Source organism: Panicum virgatum, chromosome 1K (genome assembly GCF_016808335.1).
Source record: "Panicum virgatum strain AP13 chromosome 1K, P.virgatum_v5, whole genome shotgun sequence".
NCBI lineage: Eukaryota > Viridiplantae > Streptophyta > Magnoliopsida > Poales > Poaceae > Panicum > Panicum virgatum.
In genome coordinates, this window is record NC_053136.1 from 4,624,715 (window position 1) to 4,647,473 (window position 22,759).

The 22,759-nt window shown below is 47.6% G+C and overlaps 3 protein-coding genes across 4 annotated transcripts; all 3 read left to right on the forward strand.

Annotated features, from left to right (window-relative positions):
• Positions 1-973: 973 nt before the first annotated feature.
• Positions 974-5,778, forward strand: LOC120657049 (protein PECTIC ARABINOGALACTAN SYNTHESIS-RELATED-like). Its single transcript, XM_039935327.1, has 11 exons — positions 974-1,488; positions 1,600-1,650; positions 1,747-1,837; positions 2,191-2,267; positions 2,676-2,764; positions 3,642-3,761; positions 4,027-4,143; positions 4,282-4,425; positions 4,522-4,645; positions 4,786-4,977; positions 5,179-5,778. The coding sequence occupies exons 1-11, from the start codon at positions 1,141-1,143 to the stop codon at positions 5,536-5,538; spliced, it is 1,713 nt and encodes a 570-aa protein (XP_039791261.1). The 5' UTR covers positions 974-1,140; the 3' UTR covers positions 5,539-5,778.
• Positions 5,779-5,848: 70 nt separating this feature from the next.
• On the forward strand, positions 5,849-7,774 carry LOC120657121 (SNF1-related protein kinase regulatory subunit gamma-like PV42a). Of its 2 annotated transcripts, XM_039935484.1 has the most exons (3): positions 5,849-6,601; positions 6,717-7,059; positions 7,147-7,774. In XM_039935484.1, exons 1-3 carry the CDS (start codon positions 6,078-6,080, stop codon positions 7,591-7,593), a joined length of 1,314 nt encoding a protein of 437 aa, XP_039791418.1. In that variant the 5' UTR covers positions 5,849-6,077; the 3' UTR covers positions 7,594-7,774. The 2 variants fall into 2 exon arrangements, with proteins under 2 accessions (XP_039791418.1, XP_039791347.1); XM_039935413.1 differs by having other exon boundaries at positions 6,717-7,774.
• A 5,548-nt stretch (positions 7,775-13,322) lies between these two features.
• Positions 13,323-17,555, forward strand: LOC120657266. Its single transcript, XM_039935590.1, has 6 exons — positions 13,323-13,655; positions 14,119-14,251; positions 14,476-14,579; positions 15,248-15,392; positions 15,479-15,619; positions 15,709-17,555. Exons 1-6 carry the CDS (start codon positions 13,615-13,617, stop codon positions 17,218-17,220), a joined length of 2,076 nt encoding a protein of 691 aa, XP_039791524.1. The 5' UTR covers positions 13,323-13,614; the 3' UTR covers positions 17,221-17,555.
• Positions 17,556-22,759: the final 5,204 nt, after the last annotated feature.

Sequence of the window (22,759 nt, forward strand, 5' to 3'; positions counted from 1 at the left end):
GATGGGGAATGCCTCCCCGTCCCCATCCCCGTTTACCCGTCAGGGGGGAATTTTCCCGTTTACATCCCCGTGGGGGGAGAAACTCCCCCATCCCCATCCCCTGATGGAGGAATTCCCCGCGGGGAATCGGGGATCGGGGCCCATTGACATCCCTACTCTAGATACTTCCAGTGTGTGGCGGTTTTTATGTTGAGAAAGACGCACAAGAACAGAAACTGCCGCCCGTCTTCCATTGCTTGATAAAATGCTTTGACGCCTTATGAGCACCATCCCGGTAAAACTTAGGAAATTAAATCAAATCTATGTGCATGAAAACATTTTGATTGTACCTATTGTAATGTTAACCGCTATTTTATGCTACGAGTTTTTTTTAAATATGGAGTAGATATGTTAACTCGGTATTAGACAGCCTATTCGTGCAAACTTCTGATCACACTTACAAATATAATCAACATGGAGGATTGGATAATTTTACACTTAGCGCCTGCCTTTAATCATATTTTTGCAAATCCCCCTGCGCACCCTTGGATGTCCATCCTATAGTTTAGAGTAGAAGTTTGCAACAAAAAAAATGGTTTGCACCTAATATATGAGTTAAGCTTGTCCCACAACTCCAACTTCTTTTTGAGTGTGCAGTATGCCCCCTTAAGCAATATATATAGTGCGCCTAATCTTTTGCCCCATCTCCATTTAGAAAAATAAATTGCTCGCAGTTAGTATAATCAAATGTAAGCACGCAAAAAAAAAATATGTACTATATAAGAATATTTATGTTTAATAAAATTTAAAACAACAAAAAATAATTCGCAATCACAGTTTTTTTTTTGAGAAATATCGCAATCACAGTTTTTTTTTTGATTGCTTGCAACGGCTGGTTGAGAACATGAACAAACATCAGGCAAAAACCCGGAGGTTTTCAGTAGCATTAAGCCCAAAATAAAAGCAGGCCTTTCTCGGCCCATCTCGCCATCTTCTCCCCCAACACCGTGTGCCGCTCACTCACTGACAGCCTGCCGCCGGCGCTGGTCCGCCACCGCTCGCCACGGTCGCGGTACTCGCGAAGCGTCACGTCGTCAGGGAACAGGAAAGCAAGGGCACACTCCCACTCCCGCGCGCCGCGGCCGGCCGGCGGCGGCGGCCATGGCGGAGCTGCGGCACTCGACGGCGGCGCGCGCGTCCAACTCCCCCGCCAAGCGCGACTCCGACGCCTCCGCCGCGTCGTCCCCGTTCCTCGCCTCCCCCTCCGCCCGCGGCAGCCGCGGCGGGGGCGGCGACGGCGACGGCGACGACGGCAAGGACGCCCACCGCTCGTCCCCTCTCCTCCCGCACCAACACCACAAGCGCGTCCACCTGCTGACGTCCCCGTTCCGCTCCCTCCTCGCCCTCGAGGACCTCAGGTCCCCCGCCGCCTCGTCCTCCTACCGGATCCTGCTCGCCCTCCTCCTCGCCGCTGGGATCTTCTGCGCACCCTTGCTTTGGTCCCGCCTCGTGAGCTCCTGCCCCCCCACCGTATCTTCACAATGCCATTCAGTTTCGTCAGGATTCCGACTTGCCTCTGACATTCTGTTGTTGTTGTTGTTGTTTCCCGTCTGGTCCTAGAACACGCCTTACTTGTGCCACAAGGAGGGGATCACGCTTCATTGCCCTGAGGTGAAGTGTGCTTAATTGGCTAATTGCTGCGGAAGTTTTGGGACTCGTGCGTGCGTCAGGAACATTTTGTCTGAAGAATTTATGCTTTGGGTGCAGACGAAGGAACCCCTCTCGCTATGGGAGAATCCACGTGCAGCCACTACATCTTGGAAGCCCTGTGCAGAGCGACGCAGTGATGAGCCCTCAGGCAAGTCCACCATTCATGTTGCTTGAAGAGACAACAATGTCGCATATATTGCATCCTTGCTTTATACTGCACCCAATCACTCAGTGACCTTGATTGTACAAATTTTGACCTCTTGGTTGACTAGTGTACTGTGATGTGGCAAGCAATCTGATAGGCCTGCTAAAACCTGATTTTCCAAAAATTCTAGAGAACACACCAATTTTTTGTCCGTAGTTCCATGTTAGATGCCAGACTTGTGAGACATAAAGACCTCATCATTTGTATAAAAAATGTGCCTTCAAGCATCATCTAATATTTGTTTCCCTTCATGATTGGGTCCTGATGGGTGATGATATCATGTATATACCATGCAGATGTCCCGTCTGAGAAAGAAACCTCTGGGTATATTTTTATTCATGCCGAAGGAGGACTAAATCAGCAACGCATAGCTGTATGTATGCACTTATGTTCTCCTCAGACTCCCCCTAGTAGCTGTTCGTGTTGGTTCTGAATATTTGTTTTGATGTTGCAGTATCTTTTGTAGTCTAATCTGAATTTGTCTGATACCTATTGATGTCCTCAAGCTTTGTTATATGGTAATTTTAAGAACATGCTTCAATATAACCTCGTAACTCCTTTTGATTGCTTGTGTTAGCGGTGACCTAGGAAATCTTGTTTAGAAAAATCCTGTTGTTTAATTCATATTAGAATCCTTCTTAAGCAGATTGTGCCTCTTTCTTGAGCAGTGTTTATTAGTTTTCTAAAATGCACAGAGTTTCAGCTACTCCTATCAAAAAGTTCAAGCAGCATCAGTGACCCTCAGTTAATTACCTATACTTGGTGTTTTTGGCTTCTGCAGATATGTAATGCTGTTGCTATTGCTAAGATAATGAGTGCGACACTTATTTTGCCAGTTTTGAAGCAGGATCAGATATGGAAAGACCAAACGTAAGTTCCGTTTGCTGTTCTAAGTTCGTCGAGGTGTACTTCACTGCTTTTATTCAGGTGATTGTTGTATCGTATAAAATCTGGTCCATGAATCTCTAAAACTTTTATCTTCTAGAAACTGAACATAGCATTCTATTACAACACTAAAAATGAACTTCCGTTCTTTCACCATAGCTGCAATCTTGTTAGGGTTATTGAAACTTGAAAATTACTTCTTTTAGTCGTCAGATGTCCAAGTGTTCGTGTTCAGTAGCCATTTTCTAGGGAAAATTATGTGGAGTGGTTATCTGTGTAACATATGAATTTGCCATTTTGTTACTTAATATTGAAAGTATGTGCTTCTAAATTTGACTGCCTAATTTATCATGCTTCTCCTATGATTATGGTACTATCTGTCACAAGAACATCCTGATCGTGGGCTGTATTAGTGAAGCTGTGATTATCGGAAAAATTATATGCGTAGTTGATTAGTAAAAGATCTACCAAACGTGCCAAAATGTATTTATGACCTGAAAATTTTTGCAGCCATTGTTATATGGATATATATAGTTGATAAATCAGCTAAGGAAACTCTTGATCTGTGATGTAAATGAAATAGTATAGTATACAGATTATAGAGACTAGGGATCCAAGGCCCAATCAACTTTGACACATTTGAAGTAGTTCTTGTACTGGTGAAATTTGCAAGCATGGAAGTTTGCAATATGATGTAACAGTAGGTCTGATGTTTCCTTGGTTCCATATTGGCACTGTACAGTGAAGTAGTTGCTATGAGATATGACACATATTCGTGATTTCCTTAGAGCCCTTTACATATGTTGTGTTTTGCTTTCTGACATATTGCCTACATTGTTGGGAACATTTGCCTTTTCTACAGGAAATTTGAAGATATCTTTGATGTCGAACATTTTATAAACTATTTGAAGGATGATGTACGCATTGTCCGAGACATCCCAGACTGGTTCACAGAAAAAGATGAGCTTTTCACCAGCATAAAGTAGGTGCTACCTTTTGGCTTGCTCATTGTCTTAATTACCTTAACTCAGAAATTGATTTTTGATATATGCAACCACTGTTGGCATGACTCTGTATATTTTTCATCTATTTTAAATGCGGCTGTGCATATTTTCTTCTAATACTGTAAATTTGTATAATGAATGTTTGAGACCAACCAACTTTATTCTCTTCATATCTTACTCTACTGCTCCCCCCCCCCTTCTGTTTTGTTTCATAATATTTATTGAATTATGTGTCTATAACAGGCGAACTGTGAAGAACATTCCAAAATATGCATCTGCCCAATTCTATATTGATAATGTACTTCCAAGGATTAAAGAGAAAAAGATAATGTCCATTAAGCCATTTGTCGACAGGTTGGGGTAGGTAAACATTTGAATGCAATTATTTTTGTAATTAAATCATTCATTCAGTTTTGTTATACCATGATGTCAGATGGGTAGCTCCACAATTTATCATATTGGAAGAATATGAACCTAATGTAAAGCTTCAAATTTCAGGTACGATAATGTTCCAATGGAGATTAACCGGCTAAGATGTAGAGTCAACTACCATGCTCTAAAGTTCCTACCTCATATTGAAGAGATGGCTGATAAGCTTGCGGCAAGGATGAGGAACAGAACTGGCAGTGTAAATCCATACATGTAAGATATAGCTAACTACCTTCTATCCAACAATCCAAGCTAGCTGAAGTTTGGCAGCTTGCGTTTGTTTCACAAACAAATACACTTCTTTTGAAGGGCTCTTCATCTGAGGTTTGAGAAAGGGATGGTGGGCCTTTCGTTCTGTGACTTTGCTGGCACACGGGAGGAGAAGGATATGATGGCTGCTTACAGACAGAAAGAATGGCCAAGGCGCTACAAGGTCAGACAAACCCTGAGAAATCTATAGCATCGAGTTTTTCTCTAAAACCTTGAGGATATGAAATCATCAACCACACACCGACACACCTCGTACCATTTTAACAAATTCCTTTTGTTTTGTGCTTGCAACTTTGCGTGCAGAATGGATCCCATCTATGGCCGCTGGCGCTTCAGAAGAGAAAAGAAGGGCGCTGCCCACTTGAGCCCGGTGAGATTGCTGTGATCCTCCGTGCACTGGGATACACGAGTGGAACACAGATATACGTTGCGTCAGGGCAAGTGTATGGCGGCAAGAACCGGATGGCTCCCCTCAGGAACATGTTCCCCAACTTGGTAAGCTCAAATCCACATCTCGGTTGAAAACACAATTTACCGCCGTACTCAAATAAAAGGACGGCAAGAGCATTGCATAAACTTTCTGTTTCCTTGAAGCCATGAAACAACAAACAAGATGGCCATTCTATTCCACCGAGCCGAGACCATCATCCATTGATCGGTGATGGTGACCTGCATTGGCATTGCTCATGGTTGCAGGTGACGAAGGAGGAGCTGGCGAGCGCGGAGGAGATGGCGCCGTTCCGGCGGCACGTGACGAGCCTGGCGGCGCTGGACTTCCTGGTGTGCCTGCGGTCGGACGTGTTCGTGATGACGCACGGCGGCAACTTCGCCAAGCTCATCATCGGGGCGCGCCGCTACGCAGGGCACCGCCTCAAGTCGGTGAAGCCGGACAAGGGCCTCATGTCCAAGTCCCTGGGCGACCCCGACATGGGCTGGGCCTCCTTCGCCGAGGACGTGGTCGTCTCGCACCGCACGCGCACGGGCCTCCCCGAGCCCACCTTCCCCAGCTACGATCTCTGGGAGAACCCGCTCACGCCCTGCATGTGTAGGGCCTGACTACTGAGCCCTGAGTTCCTGAACCAAACACCTTCTGGAGCCCTTCACCTTATCTGGCCCAGTACTCACAATTCACTGGCCAAGCTTTGAGCGGAGCACTCTCATCAGCTCAGCACTTGCAATTTCTGTATGTTTTTTGTGGCCTAATCTGTAGTCTCACATAGGTCGATCTTGCTGAAAATGTTCCAAGAACTTGGACAGGTCGGTGAAAAGATAAATATCAGTGAAATTCTCTGAAAACTCTCTTCGGATTTGCGAAACAGATCTACTTTACCAGAGTTTTTCAGGCATGACGTGGACTACTAGAGAACTCATCGGTGAACTTTACCAGAGTTTTCAGGCATGACGTTTCTTTCCACGCGGCAGCTCGGCATGGCCATGCAGCCTCTGTGCTCGACACGTCCTCCTGCCCCTCGAAGCACCCCCAAAGTTATTTAGAACTGGATTGGCTACTGGGTTCTCGAAAGAGCCGGGCTCGCTAATCTCGCGTATAGGAAGGAGACGAGAGCATCAGCTACTAGCTAGAGTGGTCGGAGGCAATGGCGCAGCTGAGAGCACCCGCCGACGATCAGCGGCAGCAGGAGGCGCTGCACGGCGACAAGGGCGGCGTCGACGTCGCCGGCGGCGGCGGCGGCAACGAGAGCAACAAGAAGGCGAGCGCGGGGCTCTGCGGCGTGCTCCGGGAGCGCAAGGTGGTGGACCTGGCGCGCGCCAAGCGGCGGCTGGTGGAGGTCCCCTACACCGCGACTCTGGCGCACACGGCCAACGCGCTCCTCGCGGCGCGCGTCTCCGCGGTCGCCGTGGCCGCGCCGCCGGGCCACTGGATCGGCGCCGGCGGGTCCATGATCCTCGAGTCCGACCCGGCCACCGGCGCCGTCCGCAAGCACTACATCGGCATGGTCAACATGCTCGACATCCTCGCCCACATCGCCGAGGCCGGCGACGAGGCCGACGCCGACGACGAGGCCGTCGACCTCGGCCGCCGGATGGCCGTCCCCGTGTCCTCCGTCATCGGCCACTCCCTCGAGGGCCTCACCCTCTGGACGCTCCATCCCAACACCAGGTGCTTCCATCTTGTATTGGATTTAATTTTTATCTTGTATTGGATTGGAACAAGAACTACTCATTTCTTCTTGGATTGGATTGCAACAATTGTTAGAATTTTTTTGTTGCGTCAGCGTGCTGGACTGCATGGAGACGTTCAGCAAGGGGGTGCACCGGGCGCTGGTGCCGCTGGAGAGCTCGGCGGACAACGTGGTAGCGGTGGAGCTCGTGGAGTCCGCGCCGGGTTACCGGATGGTGACCCAGATGGACGTGGTGAGGTTCCTCCGGGCTCACGGCGCGGAGCTCCGGGGCGTGCTGTCGCGCACCGTGCGTGAGCTCGGCGCCGTGAGCGAGGCCGTGTTCGCGGTCGCGAGCGGCGCCAGGGTGATCGACGCCGTCAAGGCGATGCGCGCGGCGTCGCTCACCGCCGTGCCCGTCGTGGACGCCGCCGCCGTCGGCGAGGAGACCCTGCAGGACGTGTGTGTCCGATCCAGCTCCGATGAACACATCGGCGCCGGCGGCGACGACATCTCTTGCTTATTTCTCCTGCTGCTTGTCTCGCAGGGGGTGGGGAAGAAGGCGGTCGAGACGTTCTCGGCGACGGACCTGCGCGACTGCCCGGTGGCGCGGCTGCAGCCGTGGCTGGGGATCAGCGTGACGGAGTTCAAGAGGAAGGTGGCCGAGTACCGGGCGAGCAACAAGCCCGTCGTCCACGGCGCCGACGCCACTGGCACCGGCGTCCCGGTCGCCGCCGACGCCGACGCCCCGGCGGCTGCTGCCGTCGCCACCGACGAAGAACAGAGCGACGAGCACCCGCTGGTGACGTGCTCCCTGGAGAGCACCCTCTGCGAGGCGATCGAGGCGGCGGTCACGAGGCACGTGCACCGGCTGTGGGCGGTGGACGGCGACGGGCTGCTGCGCGGGGTCATGTCGCTCACCGACGTCCTCCGGGCCGTGAGGGAGGCCGCGCTCGGCGAGGACCGGGAGCTCCACAGCATCGTGCCGTCCTAGAAGTTGCACCGAACTGGGTGTCTGTCCAAAGTGTGAACAGATATCTATATAATATTGCTGACTTTTCCACTCGTGTTCGTCGGCAAGATTTATGCTGCTAGTGATTTTGCCTTGTTCCTCTGTTTTTTTATGACACCTTGTTCTGTTTGGTTGAGGAATTTTTTTAAGCTCCTGTCACATATTTTTTTTTACTATTTAGAAGTACCAAATAAAATTTGTTTACAAAATTTTTTTAGCAGATGGGTGCTAATTTATGAGACGAATCTAATAAGTCTAATTAATTCATAATTTGCTATAGTGATGCTACATTGCTACAATGATGTTACAATAATCATTCGCTAATTATGTATTAAAATATATTTTATTAGATTTGTCTCGTCGTTTAGTTCCAGTTAATTTTGTAATCAGATTTTATTTAATATTACTAAATATTAAAATTCTCTTTGATATGACATAGACACACAATCTAAAACTTAGCTCCTAAAATCAAACAACCTAAAAGTCAACGTGTAGGCTAGCGTGCCCGTACTCTCCGTCCAAAAATCGTTTCCTGAGAATCTCAGTCGAACAATTATGAGGCGTCTTGCTAATCTACTTAGTTTGATGACTTGATCCTAGCACTGGGAATTGCATGGAACCGACGTGGCAATGCCTGACTCTGACTTCATCCTGCCTCTCTTATAGCTTCTGTGCAATATCAGCTCCTTCTTCTTTTTTTTTTTTTTGAGAAGTTAGCTTGCATTGCAACGGAGCAGCAAGCCAGCAACAGCAGGGACCACCCTTCAAAAAAAAACAGCAGGGACCAGGGAGCCCCTCATCTCCTGATCAAGTTGATTTGTTTTCGCCTCAAAACAAAATGATCCAATCCGGAGCCAACAATTATTTAGATCATTACCAACTGACGTTAGTTATTGACGCGCATCCATGGCAATTTTAATTGGTGTAACTTCCAAAACAATAAATAAGTCAGTCGGCCGTGCCCAATTTTAATCGTTGTTGTCTGTACGCATCCATCCAGGGCATGCCAAATGCAACTGCCAGCCAGTCGGCCGGCGGGCGGCGGCGGCTGAGCACGAGCACAAGCACCCATTTTCTGAGCATCATGAGCAGGTTTGGTTTGGCTCGGTGCATTGCGTTCGCTGCCAGAGCCCAGAGCCGCGGGGGCAAGCCCGGCGCCACGTCAGCCTCTGGCTGCCCGGGCTCCGGTGGCGGCGGCGGGCCACTCCGGCTAGCCGTGTCTGCCCATCCGTCTGCCAGCGACGACGCGACGTGCGCGCGCGCGGGCCGGAGTCGGAGCTGCCCACGCCCACGTCTATTTTTGGTGGCTCCTTTTTCCTCGTCCGGGTCCCGCTCCTTTCCGCTGTCGTCGGGCCTGGGCTCATCATTTCCAGTGGCCCGGCCCGGTCGAACGTTGCGCGCCGCGCAGCCCCTCCCGTATTTCCCCCCCCCCCCCCCCCCCCTTCTGGCACTTCTTTTCCCCCTTCTAGCACGTTGCATCTTGTCCATCCACCTTTCCAATTGCAGACACGGACCACCAATCCAAAGCGTGCTGCCTGCGCGCCTTCAGTACAGTACTCCTGGGCAGAAACCCATCCACTCCTGTCCTGGGCCTTTGCCCCTAAACAGCAAGAAGGTAACGGCCCGCTCATCATCTCATCATCCGCAACGTCAGCTTCTTCCACGACTCGCAAAGGCGCACTCAATGGCCAGGACGTACGCACTCAATGGCTGGGACGTACGCACGCACGTCCAGCCCGGCCGGCCGGCCGGCCAGCTCGAGCGTGCCGTTGTGCGACTGGCAACGGCTGTCCGGAGATGCCTGCCGCTGCCACCGAATCGAACGCCGGCGGCGCATCAACCTGGTGTGGCGGTACGCTGCACGCTGTCCTCGGAAGCGCGCGCGGCGCGTTGCCAGGGGCGCTCCGGGCTGGAAAGCCCGGGCATCCGGCCGCCTGGGAACACGCCCATGCCGCGGCCGTTCGTCCGGCGGCGCACCAACCTCATGTGCATGTGCCGCCGGCCGCGGCGTCCCGCCGGGCGGAGAAGAACTTCCAGCCGAGCCCACCCATCATCACCCGCTCCCGGCCGGCGGCCGGGCTGGGTCGCGCCGACGCCGTGGCCCCAGGACCCAGCGCGGGCGTGCGTGGCCGGGACGAAACGGGACGGGTGGCTCGTGCGTGCTGCCCCCGCGCCCCGCACTGCACGCGAAGCGGGAACCCAGGCTGGCTCCGGTGGACCACCGCACCCGACTAGCCGATGGATATGGACCAGACTGTGGACCACCGCACCCGTCGTCTGGCAGCGGCGTGCACGCGGCGCGTTCGAGGTGTGCCTCTCGAGTCTTGAGTCTGGACTGGGGCCGTGTTTGGATCGGGCTAGCGTCGTAGCACGCATGATTTCCGAAAAGAGAATTTCGTATGCATTAAGTACTAAATGAATTCTATTTGTAAATCCTTTTCAGAAATGGATGTAACTTTTTGTTACGAATCTAATGACGGTAATTAATCGGTGATTGGTTACAGTGATACTATAGTAATCATCCTCTAATCACGCGGTCAAAGACCTCATTAGATTCTTCAGGGTTTCCTAGCACAGGAGTTGTTCAATTTGTAAATTGATTTTGTTTAACACCGTAATTAGCAGTCAAAGTTTTCTAGCACTCCCTAGCGTAGCCAAACAGGCCAGGCGGGCCTGGATAGAGCCAAAGCCAGGCCGAGAGCCCCCAGGCCCGGGCGTTTTTTCATTTTTATATTTAAAAAAAAACAAAATTTCAAAAATATATGTCGAATAGGGAAATTTTCAAAAATGGGTGCCTGTCGCCCCCGTAATGGGCGACAGGGTGCCTGTCGCCGACAGGATCTAAATGTAAAAAAAATTTATATTTAGGTCCTGGCGCCCAGGGCGCATTAAATAGTGAACTTGTAAAATCGATATAAAATCGTAGAAAAATAAAAAAAATACAAACGCAACTGTTCTGAATTCTATGAAACAAGATCTACAACTTTTGTTACATAAAGTTTTTCATTTGATCAATGTATATTTTTCTATTTTAAATACCAGTTTAATACACTTTTATTTAAATCTCAAGATCCATCATTTGCATGTATGTCATCTTTGGACAGAGTGTTTCATATGGTGAGCATATGCTTGTACAAAATTAGTAGGCCCAGAAAACATTTCTAGAATAAGTTTTTAAATTAGATCTTGCAATATGTCTAGTTTAAATAGGTTATTTATCCATGCTGCTATACTAAGTATTAGAAGCCATAACTTTTACAGTACCATTATTTTATTTCCTAAGAGTTATAAAAAATTTTTAGTAAATTTTAGATAAGTACAACTAGACCAAATGAATTATTTCAGATTTTTCTAGGTACAAGAACTATTTTTCTTGATTTAGATACATTGATCAAATGAAAAACTTTATGTAACAAAAGTTGTAGATCTTGTTTCATAGAATCTAGAACAGTTGAGTTTGTATTTTTTTCGATTTTTCTACAATTTTATATCGATTTTACAAATTCACTATTTAATGCGCCCTGGGCGTCAGGACCTAAATATAATTTTTTTTATATTTAGGTCATGTCGCCCACTGAATGGGCGACAGGCGCCCTGTCGCCTATTATTGGGACGACAAACACCCATTTTTTTGAAAATTTCTCAATTCAACACATATTTTTAAAAATTTATTTTTTTTAATATAAAAATGAAAAAGGCGCCGGGCCCGGGACGCGCGAGCCCACGTCGTTTTCCTCCCTTTTTCCTCTCGTCCGGCCTCATCATTTCCTTTCCGGACGCGCGCCGGGGTCGACCGTTGCGCGCCGTCGTCGGCTTTCCAGTTTCTGGCTTTCTCATTCTGCCCCCATCTTCCAAATCCCTCCATAGCAGAGGCAGCAGAGCAGGCGTGCTGGCCAGTGTCAGTGACACCCTGCTCCGCGCTAGGCATGCATCATGCCTGGACGGTTGGGAGTTGGAGAAACGGAAATCATCGTGCTTTTGCCTGTCTCTCCTCTTTTGTTTGGGCGAAAAAGAGTAGGGAATTCACGAGGTGCACGCATGCTCGGCAGCTCGCAGCATGCGGCGGCGCGGCAGCGAGGCTCCTGCCGCCGCCGGCGTGCGCGCCCGCCCTGACGCCGGGGTGGGGATCATCAGCAAGGTTGGTTAGGCGATCGAGTACGGAGTACCTTGGATCGATCACTCAAATCGCTCCTACCACCAGTATCACAGCGTCTTCACCGTCGCCAGCGCCTGCCCCAACCAACCGTGCCGGCCGATCACTGCACTGCGGCGCCCTTGAGTGGCACTGAAGCTACTCCACCTCGCAGATCGCGATCAGCAGAAGCTTAGTTGATCTCACTTCCTGCTGCTTCCATTAATCAACACCATGAGCACGCAGAGGACCGACCTGACGCGTGTACAACCCCCCACTCTACTGAATACTCCTACTAATCCAGACATGAGCCACAGTTGCCGCAGTCCTGCGGGCCGCAGATGGCATCTGAATGGTTGGATTACGCTGTCGCGTGACTGCATGCACAGGTTGCTGTCAGTTAACAATTCCATTCTGAATTAGTAGAAAAAATAATTCCATTCTGATGGATAGGTTAATCGTGGAGTAGAGCAGATTCAGTCAGCGTTGTGTCGGGTCATCTGCTGGTGGAGTCTGGAGTGGAAGTGAGATGGGGGCTGTAAACTTGAGCCATAAACAAACTAGTGCAAGTGACAGCCTTATTAAGGCCTGACATGAGTGTGATTTAGATTCTCCACCTACGGGCACTGCATGTGATTTAGATAGTTTTTTTTTAAAAAAAGTAGCACAGCAGACAGCACCCAGATTGCTGGCCTCAAGTTCTATTAATTGTGCGTGGGGCCCACAATCTGGTGGTGAGTGCACTAATTGTGTACAAAGATGCAGCACGATGAATGCGGTTTCTTTGTCATTTCTTTTCCTGGTTTCTACTTCATGAGAAAGGCAAGGGAAAAGTATGAATTAATTTCAGCAAAAAGGGTGACAGGTCAGGCAAGACAGAAGGTGCTCCTTAATTGTTACAGCTAGAAAGAGTGCCAATTTCCTAGTATAATTGTTTTTCTTTTCTAGATGTGATCCTAACATTTTTCGTAACAGCTTTGCGACGCTCCAGGTGAAGTAGCCAAGGAGGTTCACGAAACAGTTTCGATCCAATTTCTAAATGCTTCTGCTAGAAGCTCTAAAAAAAATGCTTCTGCTAGAAGAAAAGCAACATCTCAAATTGCTCATCCACACTCAATGGGACACAACGATTCGTTGGATTTGTCTTCTGGTATTTCTGAAGGTTTTTTTTTACAACCAACTCAACGCTGAAGATTTCGACCTACACTCATCCCCTCACAATTCGCATGGTAACTGAATCACAAAAAGGTGATTAAAGAAATTTATTTTTTTAAAGCATACTGCCTCTTCCCTCTGTAAAAACTAGGGTAATATTAAAACTTCCTTTTATTATTTTATACCCTTATAAGAAACCCTTCATTTTACCATTGGTGCCCCCCTCCCCCAAGTTTTTCAAACTCATTTCTTGGACAACAGTTGTAGAGTAATTAGAATTAATGAGATCTACATAGTACTAATTAGCTATTATCTGTGCAAATTAGTTCATATTTAGTCCTTATTACCCAAATTCGAGAATAAAAACTTAACCCTGATATCCAAACGGCCGAGATGAGGCCTCATGGCCATCTGGCTCCTCATCACCAACAGCTCACATTGATTTCTTCCTTCTCCACTACCTCCACCTAGCCATCTCCTCTCCCCCACCCCACCCCACCCCACCACCACTCCTCCCTCCCCTCCCCTTCCTTTTTCTCCTCTCTTTCTGATGCTTTGACGCCACCGCTCGCAGCTTTGGCCGTCTCTGTCTGTCTCCCGTCACATCTCCTCCTCGGCCACTAATTAAAGCAGAGGCAGGAGTTGTGGGAGAGAACTGAACCGAAGAAGAGAAGGGACTAGAAGCGGAGGCGAGGGGAAGGAGGGAGCGGGGCGAGATGTTCGAGAGCTTGCTCAACTCCAAGTTCTACAACAAATGGTACAGAAATCTTTCCTGCTGATTCAGTTTGGCGCGTGATTGACAGGCTTCAGGTCCGGTTGTTAGTTGTTACCCGATGCTGGCATGGCTGTTCGCCTGTTCTTGCGGACAGTCGAGTTCGAAATCGGATGATTTGGGCTCTATTCGTTCGACGAATCGTTCAGCTTTTCGATTTGCGCAAACAAAGGGAGGTCGGATGTTTTGTGGCAGCACCCGCATTTGTTCGCTTGCTTGGATATCTGCATCCATCGTTCCTCAGTTGCTCTGATCTTTATGAACTTTACTGAACTTCCAGTCCCCTCCCCCTCTTTTTCCGCAGGAGGTTATCAAGCCCTGTTCTTGATTTGTGTTCTGCTTTCCTGTTGATTGTTGGGGTTCCTATCCTACATTCTTGATTTGACTCGTATTTGTTTGATTTACGCTATTTCCCCCTAATCGCTGATTTTTTTTATTTATTGAGCAGCAAGCACGCAATCAAGTGCACCCGTACTCGGCTGGATCTGCTGCGGCGGAAGAAGCAAGCCATGGTGAAGTTCCTCAAGAAGGACGTCTCTGACCTCCTCTTCAACGGCCTTGAATCGCACGCCTTTGCACGGGTACTGTTTGCAGTCTCAAGGCTTCGACCTGAATTGTTCAGTGGTCTTGGATGGATTTAGCTTTGGTGCGAATTTGACAAAACAGAAATATTTCTCGAAGTGCCTGTGTGGTTGAAAATTAGTGCTTTGCACCGAGAAATTTATGATGAAATGCAGGACCATGTGAGGGAGGGTTCCTTTAGTGATATGTTCCTAATTGCTTATTTGATTCCCCTGGACTGCAGATGGAAGGGCTGATTGTTGAGATGAACCAAGCATCCTGCTATGATATGATAGAGCAGTACTGTGAATATATTGTGAAGCAGCTCAACAACCTACAGAAAGAGAGGTAATTGTCACCCTGTCGTGCTCACCAGTGATGCACCGAATTCATCCTGCTAACATCTGTTTTACATCGTTTGATGTTATGCACATGTGCTGCATTTGTTTCTGTTCTTGCTAGGAAGAAAATGGGAAGCATTATCATTTCATCCAATTTTATCTGTAATATCTTGGATTTCTAGTCTGCTGTAGCTGATTAAGATGGTTTTGAACAGTCAGTTATACTCTGACAACATTGGTCTATGAAGTCCTAGCATATCTGGATTGTTTGGTGACAATTTCTTTACTGTATAGCTATTGTTCGATTGCCTTGTTTATTCATACTCAAGGCATGCTATACTCCTATTGTTATGCATGCGTCTCATCAAGATTGAAAATTTTAGTGCTGAAAGTTCAGTCAAGGTTTGCCTTTCTGGTTTAACAGTTTGTATAGTATTTGCCTTTCTGGTTAACAGTTTGCATAGTATTCCCAAGGTTATGGAAGATATGAAAAATTTCAAAGCTACATATACGCCATTGTTCATAGCTGGAATTGAAATTATTCTCTTTTGGTTGTTGCTATATGAATGAAGTGTGTGTCACTATCAAAAGATCTTGTTCTTTCATCATTATTTAAGATTACAATAAACTTTCTTTCTTCTCCAATTTCACTGAATCTGTGATGTCCTTCAACAGTGAATGCCCTCAGGAAGCCTTGGAAGCTGTGTCTACTCTGATATTTTCTGCTTCTAGATTTCCTGATTTGCCTGAACTGTGTGACCTCAGACATATATTCACAGAGAGATATGGGAGTTCTGTGGAGCCTTTTGTTAATTCTGAGGTGCTTGAAATTCTTTTCCTTTCTTAACTGTGAGTTGATCTCCATCATTTGGAACATATCAATTAACTTAATCTTTGTGTTAACAGTTTGTCCAGAAGCTTCAGACCAAATCATTTACTAATGAAGAGAAGTTGCAAGTGATGAAATCCATTGCTGAAGAATTCTCCGTTCCATTTGATAGCAAGGCACTGGAATGGAAGATAACTTGTGGACCTCAAAATAAGCATGTATGATCTTAGTTAACTTCTTTTCATTATGTAAATATATGCTCTGTTCGGGTCATTCAATTCTAATTTTGACATTCTTTTTTAATCAGTATCTTCCGAAGAAGAGTTCAGTTAAACGGGAGGTAGAAGCATCTGCACGAAATGGATACAAGGTTGATAGGCATGCTGTGAATGAAAGAAAATCTAACCCTGTGCCTGAAGACCATGGGCAGAAGCAGGAAACTAAGGCAAAACCCAAAGATATCCATGTCATTCCTGATGGAATTGGTCAGTTAGGTGAGAAAAGCAGGAAGAACTACTCAGATAAACCTAGTGAGAAAAGGCACGTGGATAATTCTTTGCCTCCTTCGGATGTGAAAGAAAGGAATGGCCAGAAAGAAATGAAGAAATATGAGAAAAAGGATGATCACCTTCGAAGGGAACTAAGGAATGCAGAGGAGTTGGACCTCAATGGCTTAAAGAAACAAGATGGTGGTTTAGTGAAACCTCCCAGCGGCACTGAGCGTAGTTGGGCACATGCTGACTTAGGGCTGAAAACTCTGGGCCTAGAAAAGCATGAAAATGATTCAAGTGGCACTTTGAATGGTAAAACAGCGAATCAGGCTCCTCCTTATTCTAAGCCCTACAGAGCAGTGGGTGAGATGTCTGCTGAAGAAAATTCTAACAGTTTGCATGATAGACGAAAGCATGAAGGAGAGTTTGGACAGCCGGTGCGAGATAGGCAGCATGTGCGAGAGAAGGCAGCCAGTATGCGGCCTCCTTATGTTAAGCCAAATTTTGAAAAGCGTACTGGTGCTGAAGAAATAGGCCACCTGAAGGGTGAACCGGTTTATGATCCTGTTTCCGTCAGAAGCAGGCATGCAAAACCACCTGCACATGCTGATGATTATGCCGGAATGGCTTATGAGGAAAAGATGACAAACCAAGCACCTGATGGCCGAAGAAGACATTCAAGCAGGAGGAATGGTGCCTATGACGACTATGACCAGAAAGTTGGTCATGTGCTACCCCTAGAAGTCATGGGGGCCAATGATGATATCAACAATGCGAGGCCTTTTCACCGAATCCCTAGTGAGCGAAGAAAGCACAGAAGCAGGCGGCATGGATCAACAAGTGGCAGCGACTACAATGGCGCCATTGATGACCACGAGTCAGATGAGGACGAGGCGAACACCACAATTGATTTTGGCAATCTTCTGCCCCGAGCCCCTAGTTCACACAGGAAGCACAGGAGTCGGAGTGCTGATCCCCGTAAGGGAGGCCGTGATGATGAAGAAAGGATGATGGATAAGCTCCTCATGCATTACAGCAAGAAAGGTCTAGATAGGGAGGAGCGCAAAGAAAGAGTTAAATCTCGTATCCCCCGGCCTCGAGCTGACCGACCTGCTGATGGTGCTGCAGAGCTATCTAACAAAGAAGGTGTGTCTGCAAACCGCCCTGAAAGAGCTGTATCTCTACCTTCAGAATCTGCAAGCCCAAAAGTGAAGCCAAAGGTCCCTGTTCGGTCCATGTCCATGCACCCAGAAATTTCTAGAGGGAATGTGCGCCCGCCAGATTTCGACGAACTGGCTGCACGGATCAGCGCGCTGAGGAACGCCTGAGCTGCCATGATACTGTCTCCAGCATGGTCTCTGTTCGCTCAGGAACTTCTATCATAGCATCTGAAAGCTGATGGTGCCTGGGGTCAATGGACTGAGAAGAGGACATTCGAAATGTGGTTGCCTCCTTTTTTGCAACATTTTCTCGTGGCAGTATACTTGTTTGTGTTGCTCTGAGTGTAATCTTGATAGAGCATTGGCAGGAAACTTAAAATGGCAATTCATAGGGGATACCATACCTTACTACATTGATTTAGATGTTGTACTCATAGAACAAATGTTGTTGCTGTACAGATGCCATTGATGAGGCTATAGTGATAAAGTGATTTTCTACATCACCGCTGAGTACTTCATTTTACAATATTTTACCACCTCACTGTGTCAGCATACTACTGGAGAATATTAGGCATTTCTAGCAAGATATCGTAATGTCTATTTAAGCTATATAGTTGTGACCAAACAATCCAGATATGCTAGGACCCCAGTTTTCAGATGCCAGTTTTGTCTGATGGACCACCCATCATCATCTGGAGCGAGGCAGATGCCATCTCTCAGCAAAGTTGACCAGGCAGCATGGTTGCCAGATTTGTTATTTCTCCTAGGATACGAAGACCATGTGACGGTTGCCGCACAAAGCGGTGCCGACGTCGACAGGCTCCGGTAGCAGAGCTGCCTAATGACTTTGTGCACGTTCTTGTGGATTCCTGATCAATCACTGCTATTTTTTTCTTGGATCTTCAAATCAATATATTCTAGTAGCTGTACTAAATTGTCAACCGAAATAACTACCAGTCTTATTTCCGTTTCGTCCGTCTAGGCATAAGTAGGACAAATGTCCATGCTTTTCTTCAATTCCTCTGCCATTTGGAGTCAAAACAACTGACGAACGCGTGCCAAACTGCTCTACCATCTCGTTTGTTTGTCAAAAGAAAACTGCAAATCAAGTCAGTAGTGGCCTAGTGGGTACTGGGTAGGCGGCTTGGACTCAGGCCGTGCACAGGACCTGCAGGTGCAGCAAGGGCTAGCCCAAGGACCTCATGACGCCGACGACGAAATGCAGGATGCAGTCGTCGCCGCCGCCGTCGAGCATGTCGTCGCAGACCAGCCGCTCCAGCGCGGGGTCCCTCGGCAGCGCCCCGGCGTGGTACAGCACCGTCGCCGCCGTCGCCGTCGCCGTCGCCGGCCGCGCCGCCACGCACGCCGCCAGCCTCGCGACCGCCCGGAGGAACAGCGGCAGGAGGCCCTGCACGCGCACGCGTCAGCTAACCGACTGCTCCCACGCGAAAAAATGCAGTGAAATCCTCGTGCTCACCATGGGAGGTCACGGCCGATCAGCTGTGCTCGACGGCGATGCACGACGCAGCATGCGTGCGAGACCTGCTGGATGTACAAGTATATATGGGTTGCATCGGAGCCATCTGCTGGGAGGTTTTGGAGTTGCAAACGGTTGGCGGTGGCAACGACGGGCGCCCATTGTCGCGTTCGGTGCCGGCCGCGTGTGTGTCTTCCAGCTCTCGGTTTTGGACTATGCTGCTTCCTCATATTCTTCGCCTGTGTCTTGCTTTCCTTGCGGTTGCGCGCCTGCTTTTCCTCGCCGGAGTGGCAAAAGCCCAACGATGACAGCGACCGGGGTTGCTGGCTGGCGATTGGCATCGCTCGAGCCTGGCAACAGGAAAGCCCTGGTCAGTTGTTCCAGATGAAGAAGTTCAGACCAGTGAAAATCTGGAAAGGATGACGCGTGCATCTTCTAAAGGCCCAAAGCCCCAAACAAATAATAAAATAAAATCAAGTGTGTGGCTGCTTTAATATTCGTGCAAACTTCATGGAAGGAAACATGGGAACAAAACTCCCAAACAAATAGCTTATGACCAATGCAGAAAGTTGTTGGTGTAGATATCAAGTGGATACACTACTACACAAGGTATTGCTATTAATTGTGATGAAAGTTGCCACGTGCCATTATGGAAGAGGTTTCTAATATTACATGCTACCTCCGTCCCAAAATATAACAACCTTTTTGACTTTTTAAAATTAAACATTTTTTGACTAATAATATCTTCAAAAATAATTACTTTTAAATAAAAAATATGATATATTATTACAATAGTTCGTTTTATTAAGAATAAACTAATATCACTCTTATGTTGTCAATCGTTATATTTTCTTTACCATCTACTGTCAAAGTTTAAAAGGTTTGACTTCAAGAAAACGTAAAAAGAGCTATATTCTGGGATGGAGGCAGGGGCGGAGACAGGGGGCGGGCAGGGGCCTGGCCCCCCCTATGAGCCCCAAAATTACACTAGAAATTTAAATTTCGATTAAATTTTTATATAAATTTATATGGTTGGCCCCCCCTAACAATAAAAAAATTAGCTTCCTGGCTCCGCCCCTGGATGGAGGTAGTATATACAATACGTAAATGCAAGGTGTATAGTATAGCACGAATTTATCTTCTGCTAATGCTGCATATGTATATACCTGAGATGGCATACGAATATGATCAATTGTGCCACTAAAAATAAGGTAAAACGTATGCAAAACGAGTGGCCAACACATTCAGGTGCTACATTATCTTGGCATTGAGGTGCTACAGTGTCATGGCATTGAGGTAAAAGAGTGGGATGGTGTTTGTCACCCTTAATCTGTGCCAATAACATGTTTCAACAACTAGACAGGCTAGATGAATGCACAATCTTACTCGGAATGCAAGTTAAATTTTGCAGGAAGATTCAAAATATATCCACCCAAAAAATTGTTTTAAAAACCAGGAAAATAATTAATCATTCACTACCTCAACCCTTGGCGTCTCATGAAACGTATGGAATCAAGTGACCCCTACCCTTAACTTTGCAAGGTGGCAGGAACTAATTTCCTGCTAACCATGCATAAATACACAGTATGGCAAGGATTAATTTCCTGCATGAATGTGGTGAAGAATGTAGTATGGTAGGAATTAATTTACTGCTAACAATAATCCAAAGACGCCAGGTGCGGCATAGCACGAATTAACTTCCTCCCAAATTAAAGGTGCCTGATGCATAGCGGATATCCTCCCAAATTAAAGGGCGCCTTGCGTCCTCTTTTGAATATCTCGAGCATTGTTGCCTATAAATAGATGCACTCGGTGACACCGATCGACACCAGCTCTCTATCTTCTCCCTCAGCATTCAGTGTGTTTGAGTTGATCCATGCCTTGCAACGCCTCGGCGATGTCCATCCTCCTCCTAATTGTGCTGCTCTTGGGCCTTGGTAAGCATGATAGTCAAGGACGATCCAGCAATTTAGCAGCTCAAGAACCTCACCAAATGCTCAAATAACAATCTGACCATACTACTAATGCTAGCAAATTCTTTAGTCTCTGACTGCTATTTTGTTCTTCGTGTATGCAGGTGGCCACACTAATGCTAGCCCTCGTGAGGAGCCCCCGGCATCAACCGGTACCAACATGGTCATCACATTGCTTATTCTTTGGGCACCAAGTGCATGTAGCTGGTTACTCGTCAAGTCCTTTAATTTTAAACTTTTATGGGGATTGAACAGGCACCCCAATCAAGGAGCACCTACAAGAAAAACTTGCGACCGTGTCATACCATCATCGTCTTGACTGGGCCTGCCTTCCCAACGATCCTTCCAACCCCAAGTGCCGTGGGGGTAAGTTTTCCTGGCCTGAGCTGGTGGGGAAGAAGGGCAAGGAGGCAAAAGCTGTGATTCAGAGAGAGAATCCTTCTGTCGATGCCGTGGTTTACGCCCCGCAAGACGCCATTGTTACGGACAAGTACTGCTGCAATCGCGTCAGGCTCGTCATGAACTGTGATGCTGGCTGCGACTATGACAACGCTACGGTGTTCCAAGTCCCCATAGTTGGGTGATGAGCAAGCTATTTTGTTGTTGTGGGTTGCAAATGCATACGGGCATCCTCTTTATGAACTGTTGTCACAGCCAGGCAGCCAGCATTCTTATGCAATACTACCTCCATTTCAAATTGTAGCTCATTTGATTTTTCTAACTCTAAATTTAACCACTCGTCTTATTAAAAAAATTGTGCAAACATTCCAAATTTAAGTCATTCTTGAAGATCATGTATTGATAAAGCAACCCACAACAAAAGAAGTGATATTTTGTACAAATTTTTGAATAAGACGAGTGGTCAAACTTGGGGTAAAAAAAATCAAATGACCTACAATTTGAAACGGAGGGAGTATATTTCAGCAGGTAGGCACGGCAGATTCCAAGCTTACTCGATATAGAAATTCGGCACTGGAAGATTTAAAAACCGCAGAAAAGTTGTTCTAAAAATTGAGAAAATTGATTCACCCTCTCAACCTTTGGTGTTTTATTATGAAAAAATGTGCCCAATCAAGTGACCCCTACTAGGTAACTTTTGTAGTAGGGTGTCTTGCGTGGGCTGGGCCTCACGGCCCAGGTGCCTGCGTAACAGCCCAGTCCAGACCATGTACCCCGCCGACACACGGACACGTATTTGACAAACCGGGGGGCATAGAGGCTGTTCGGCTGATCTGATGAATAGTATTCGACTGGTAGAATAAATAGTATTATGTGAGAGGAAATAAACTGAGACAAACCGAGAACCGATCAGCCGAACAGGCCCATAATCGTGCGTGGAACCCGAGCCACAAACCTAAACAAACAGTACCCGATCCTGCTAGGGTTCTAGCCGCCTACGTCCTTCGGTACGGTGTATATGTACGAAGCCGGATCACGTACGCCTTTCTCGAGCAAGCTCTTGGTCGTCGACGGCGACGTTCGTGGTTGGCACGGGGACCGGCCGCCAGCTGACAGCACCTCCGATCCGATCCATGGCGGGCGGGAGGCAGGGCGGCAAGCAGAAGCCTCTCAAGGCCCCCAAAAGGCGCCCAAGAAGGAGTACGACGAGGTGCGTACGCAGAGGCAGTGCCCGGCCGGTCACGTACCCTATAGCTTTCAGTTCTGCCCTGCGTCGTCACCTGATGCATGCCATCGAGCACGTACAGGTTACTCGATGATGGCATGAGAGTTGAGACTACACGTCTACATTTTTTTTTTAAAAAAAAATCTGGGCTTGTGGTTTTGCTTTTGTGGCGGCATGCAGACTGATCTGGAGAACCAGAAGAAGAAGAAAGAGGACGATAAGGCGCTCGAGGAGCTGCGGGCCAAGGCGGCACAGAAGGGCCCGCTCGGAGGCGCCGGGCTCAAGAAGAGCAGCGGCAAGAAATAGTTCATTGACTAGTAGTGTTGAAGGGAGGGTCGATGGTTTACTTCTGTTTCTCAATTTTGTACTGATCTTGACCTTGCTGAAATTTGCTTCAGTTTGGTATGTCTCGTGTAGTCGTGTAGTTTGTAACTTTGTGTGAAGGTGGGAACGATCCAACAATTCGCTGAGACAGTTGTTTTATAAATCCTCTGGTATCGCAAAGCTATTAGCATCCGGAACACTGTAAAGTAACAGTTGTTTGTGACCCAACAGTTACAACCGTGTCTCCATTATTGTCCGGGAGTGAGGAGAAGTCACACGCGGCTCTAAGCAAAACGCATCAAGCATAAG

Excerpts from the sequence above, each read along its gene's own strand:
- LOC120657266 (XM_039935590.1), top strand. The coding sequence starts at position 13,615 with ATGTTCGAGAGCTTGCTCAACTCCAAGTTCTACAACAAATG. Across the intron at positions 13,656-14,118 it reads TCCAAGTTCTACAACAAATG|CAAGCACGCAATCAAGTGCA; the intron begins GTACAGAAATCT and ends TTTATTGAGCAG. Across the intron at positions 14,580-15,247 it reads AACAACCTACAGAAAGAGAG|TGAATGCCCTCAGGAAGCCT; the intron begins GTAATTGTCACC and ends GTCCTTCAACAG.
- LOC120657121 (XM_039935413.1), top strand. The coding sequence starts at position 6,078 with ATGGCGCAGCTGAGAGCACCCGCCGACGATCAGCGGCAGCAGGAGGCG. Across the intron at positions 6,602-6,716 it reads ACGCTCCATCCCAACACCAG|CGTGCTGGACTGCATGGAGA; the intron begins GTGCTTCCATCT and ends TTGTTGCGTCAG.
- LOC120657049 (XM_039935327.1), top strand. The coding sequence starts at position 1,141 with ATGGCGGAGCTGCGGCACTCGACGGCGGCGCGCGCGTCCAACTCCCCC. Across the intron at positions 2,268-2,675 it reads TAAATCAGCAACGCATAGCT|ATATGTAATGCTGTTGCTAT; the intron begins GTATGTATGCAC and ends TGGCTTCTGCAG. Across the intron at positions 3,762-4,026 it reads GAGCTTTTCACCAGCATAAA|GCGAACTGTGAAGAACATTC; the intron begins GTAGGTGCTACC and ends TGTCTATAACAG.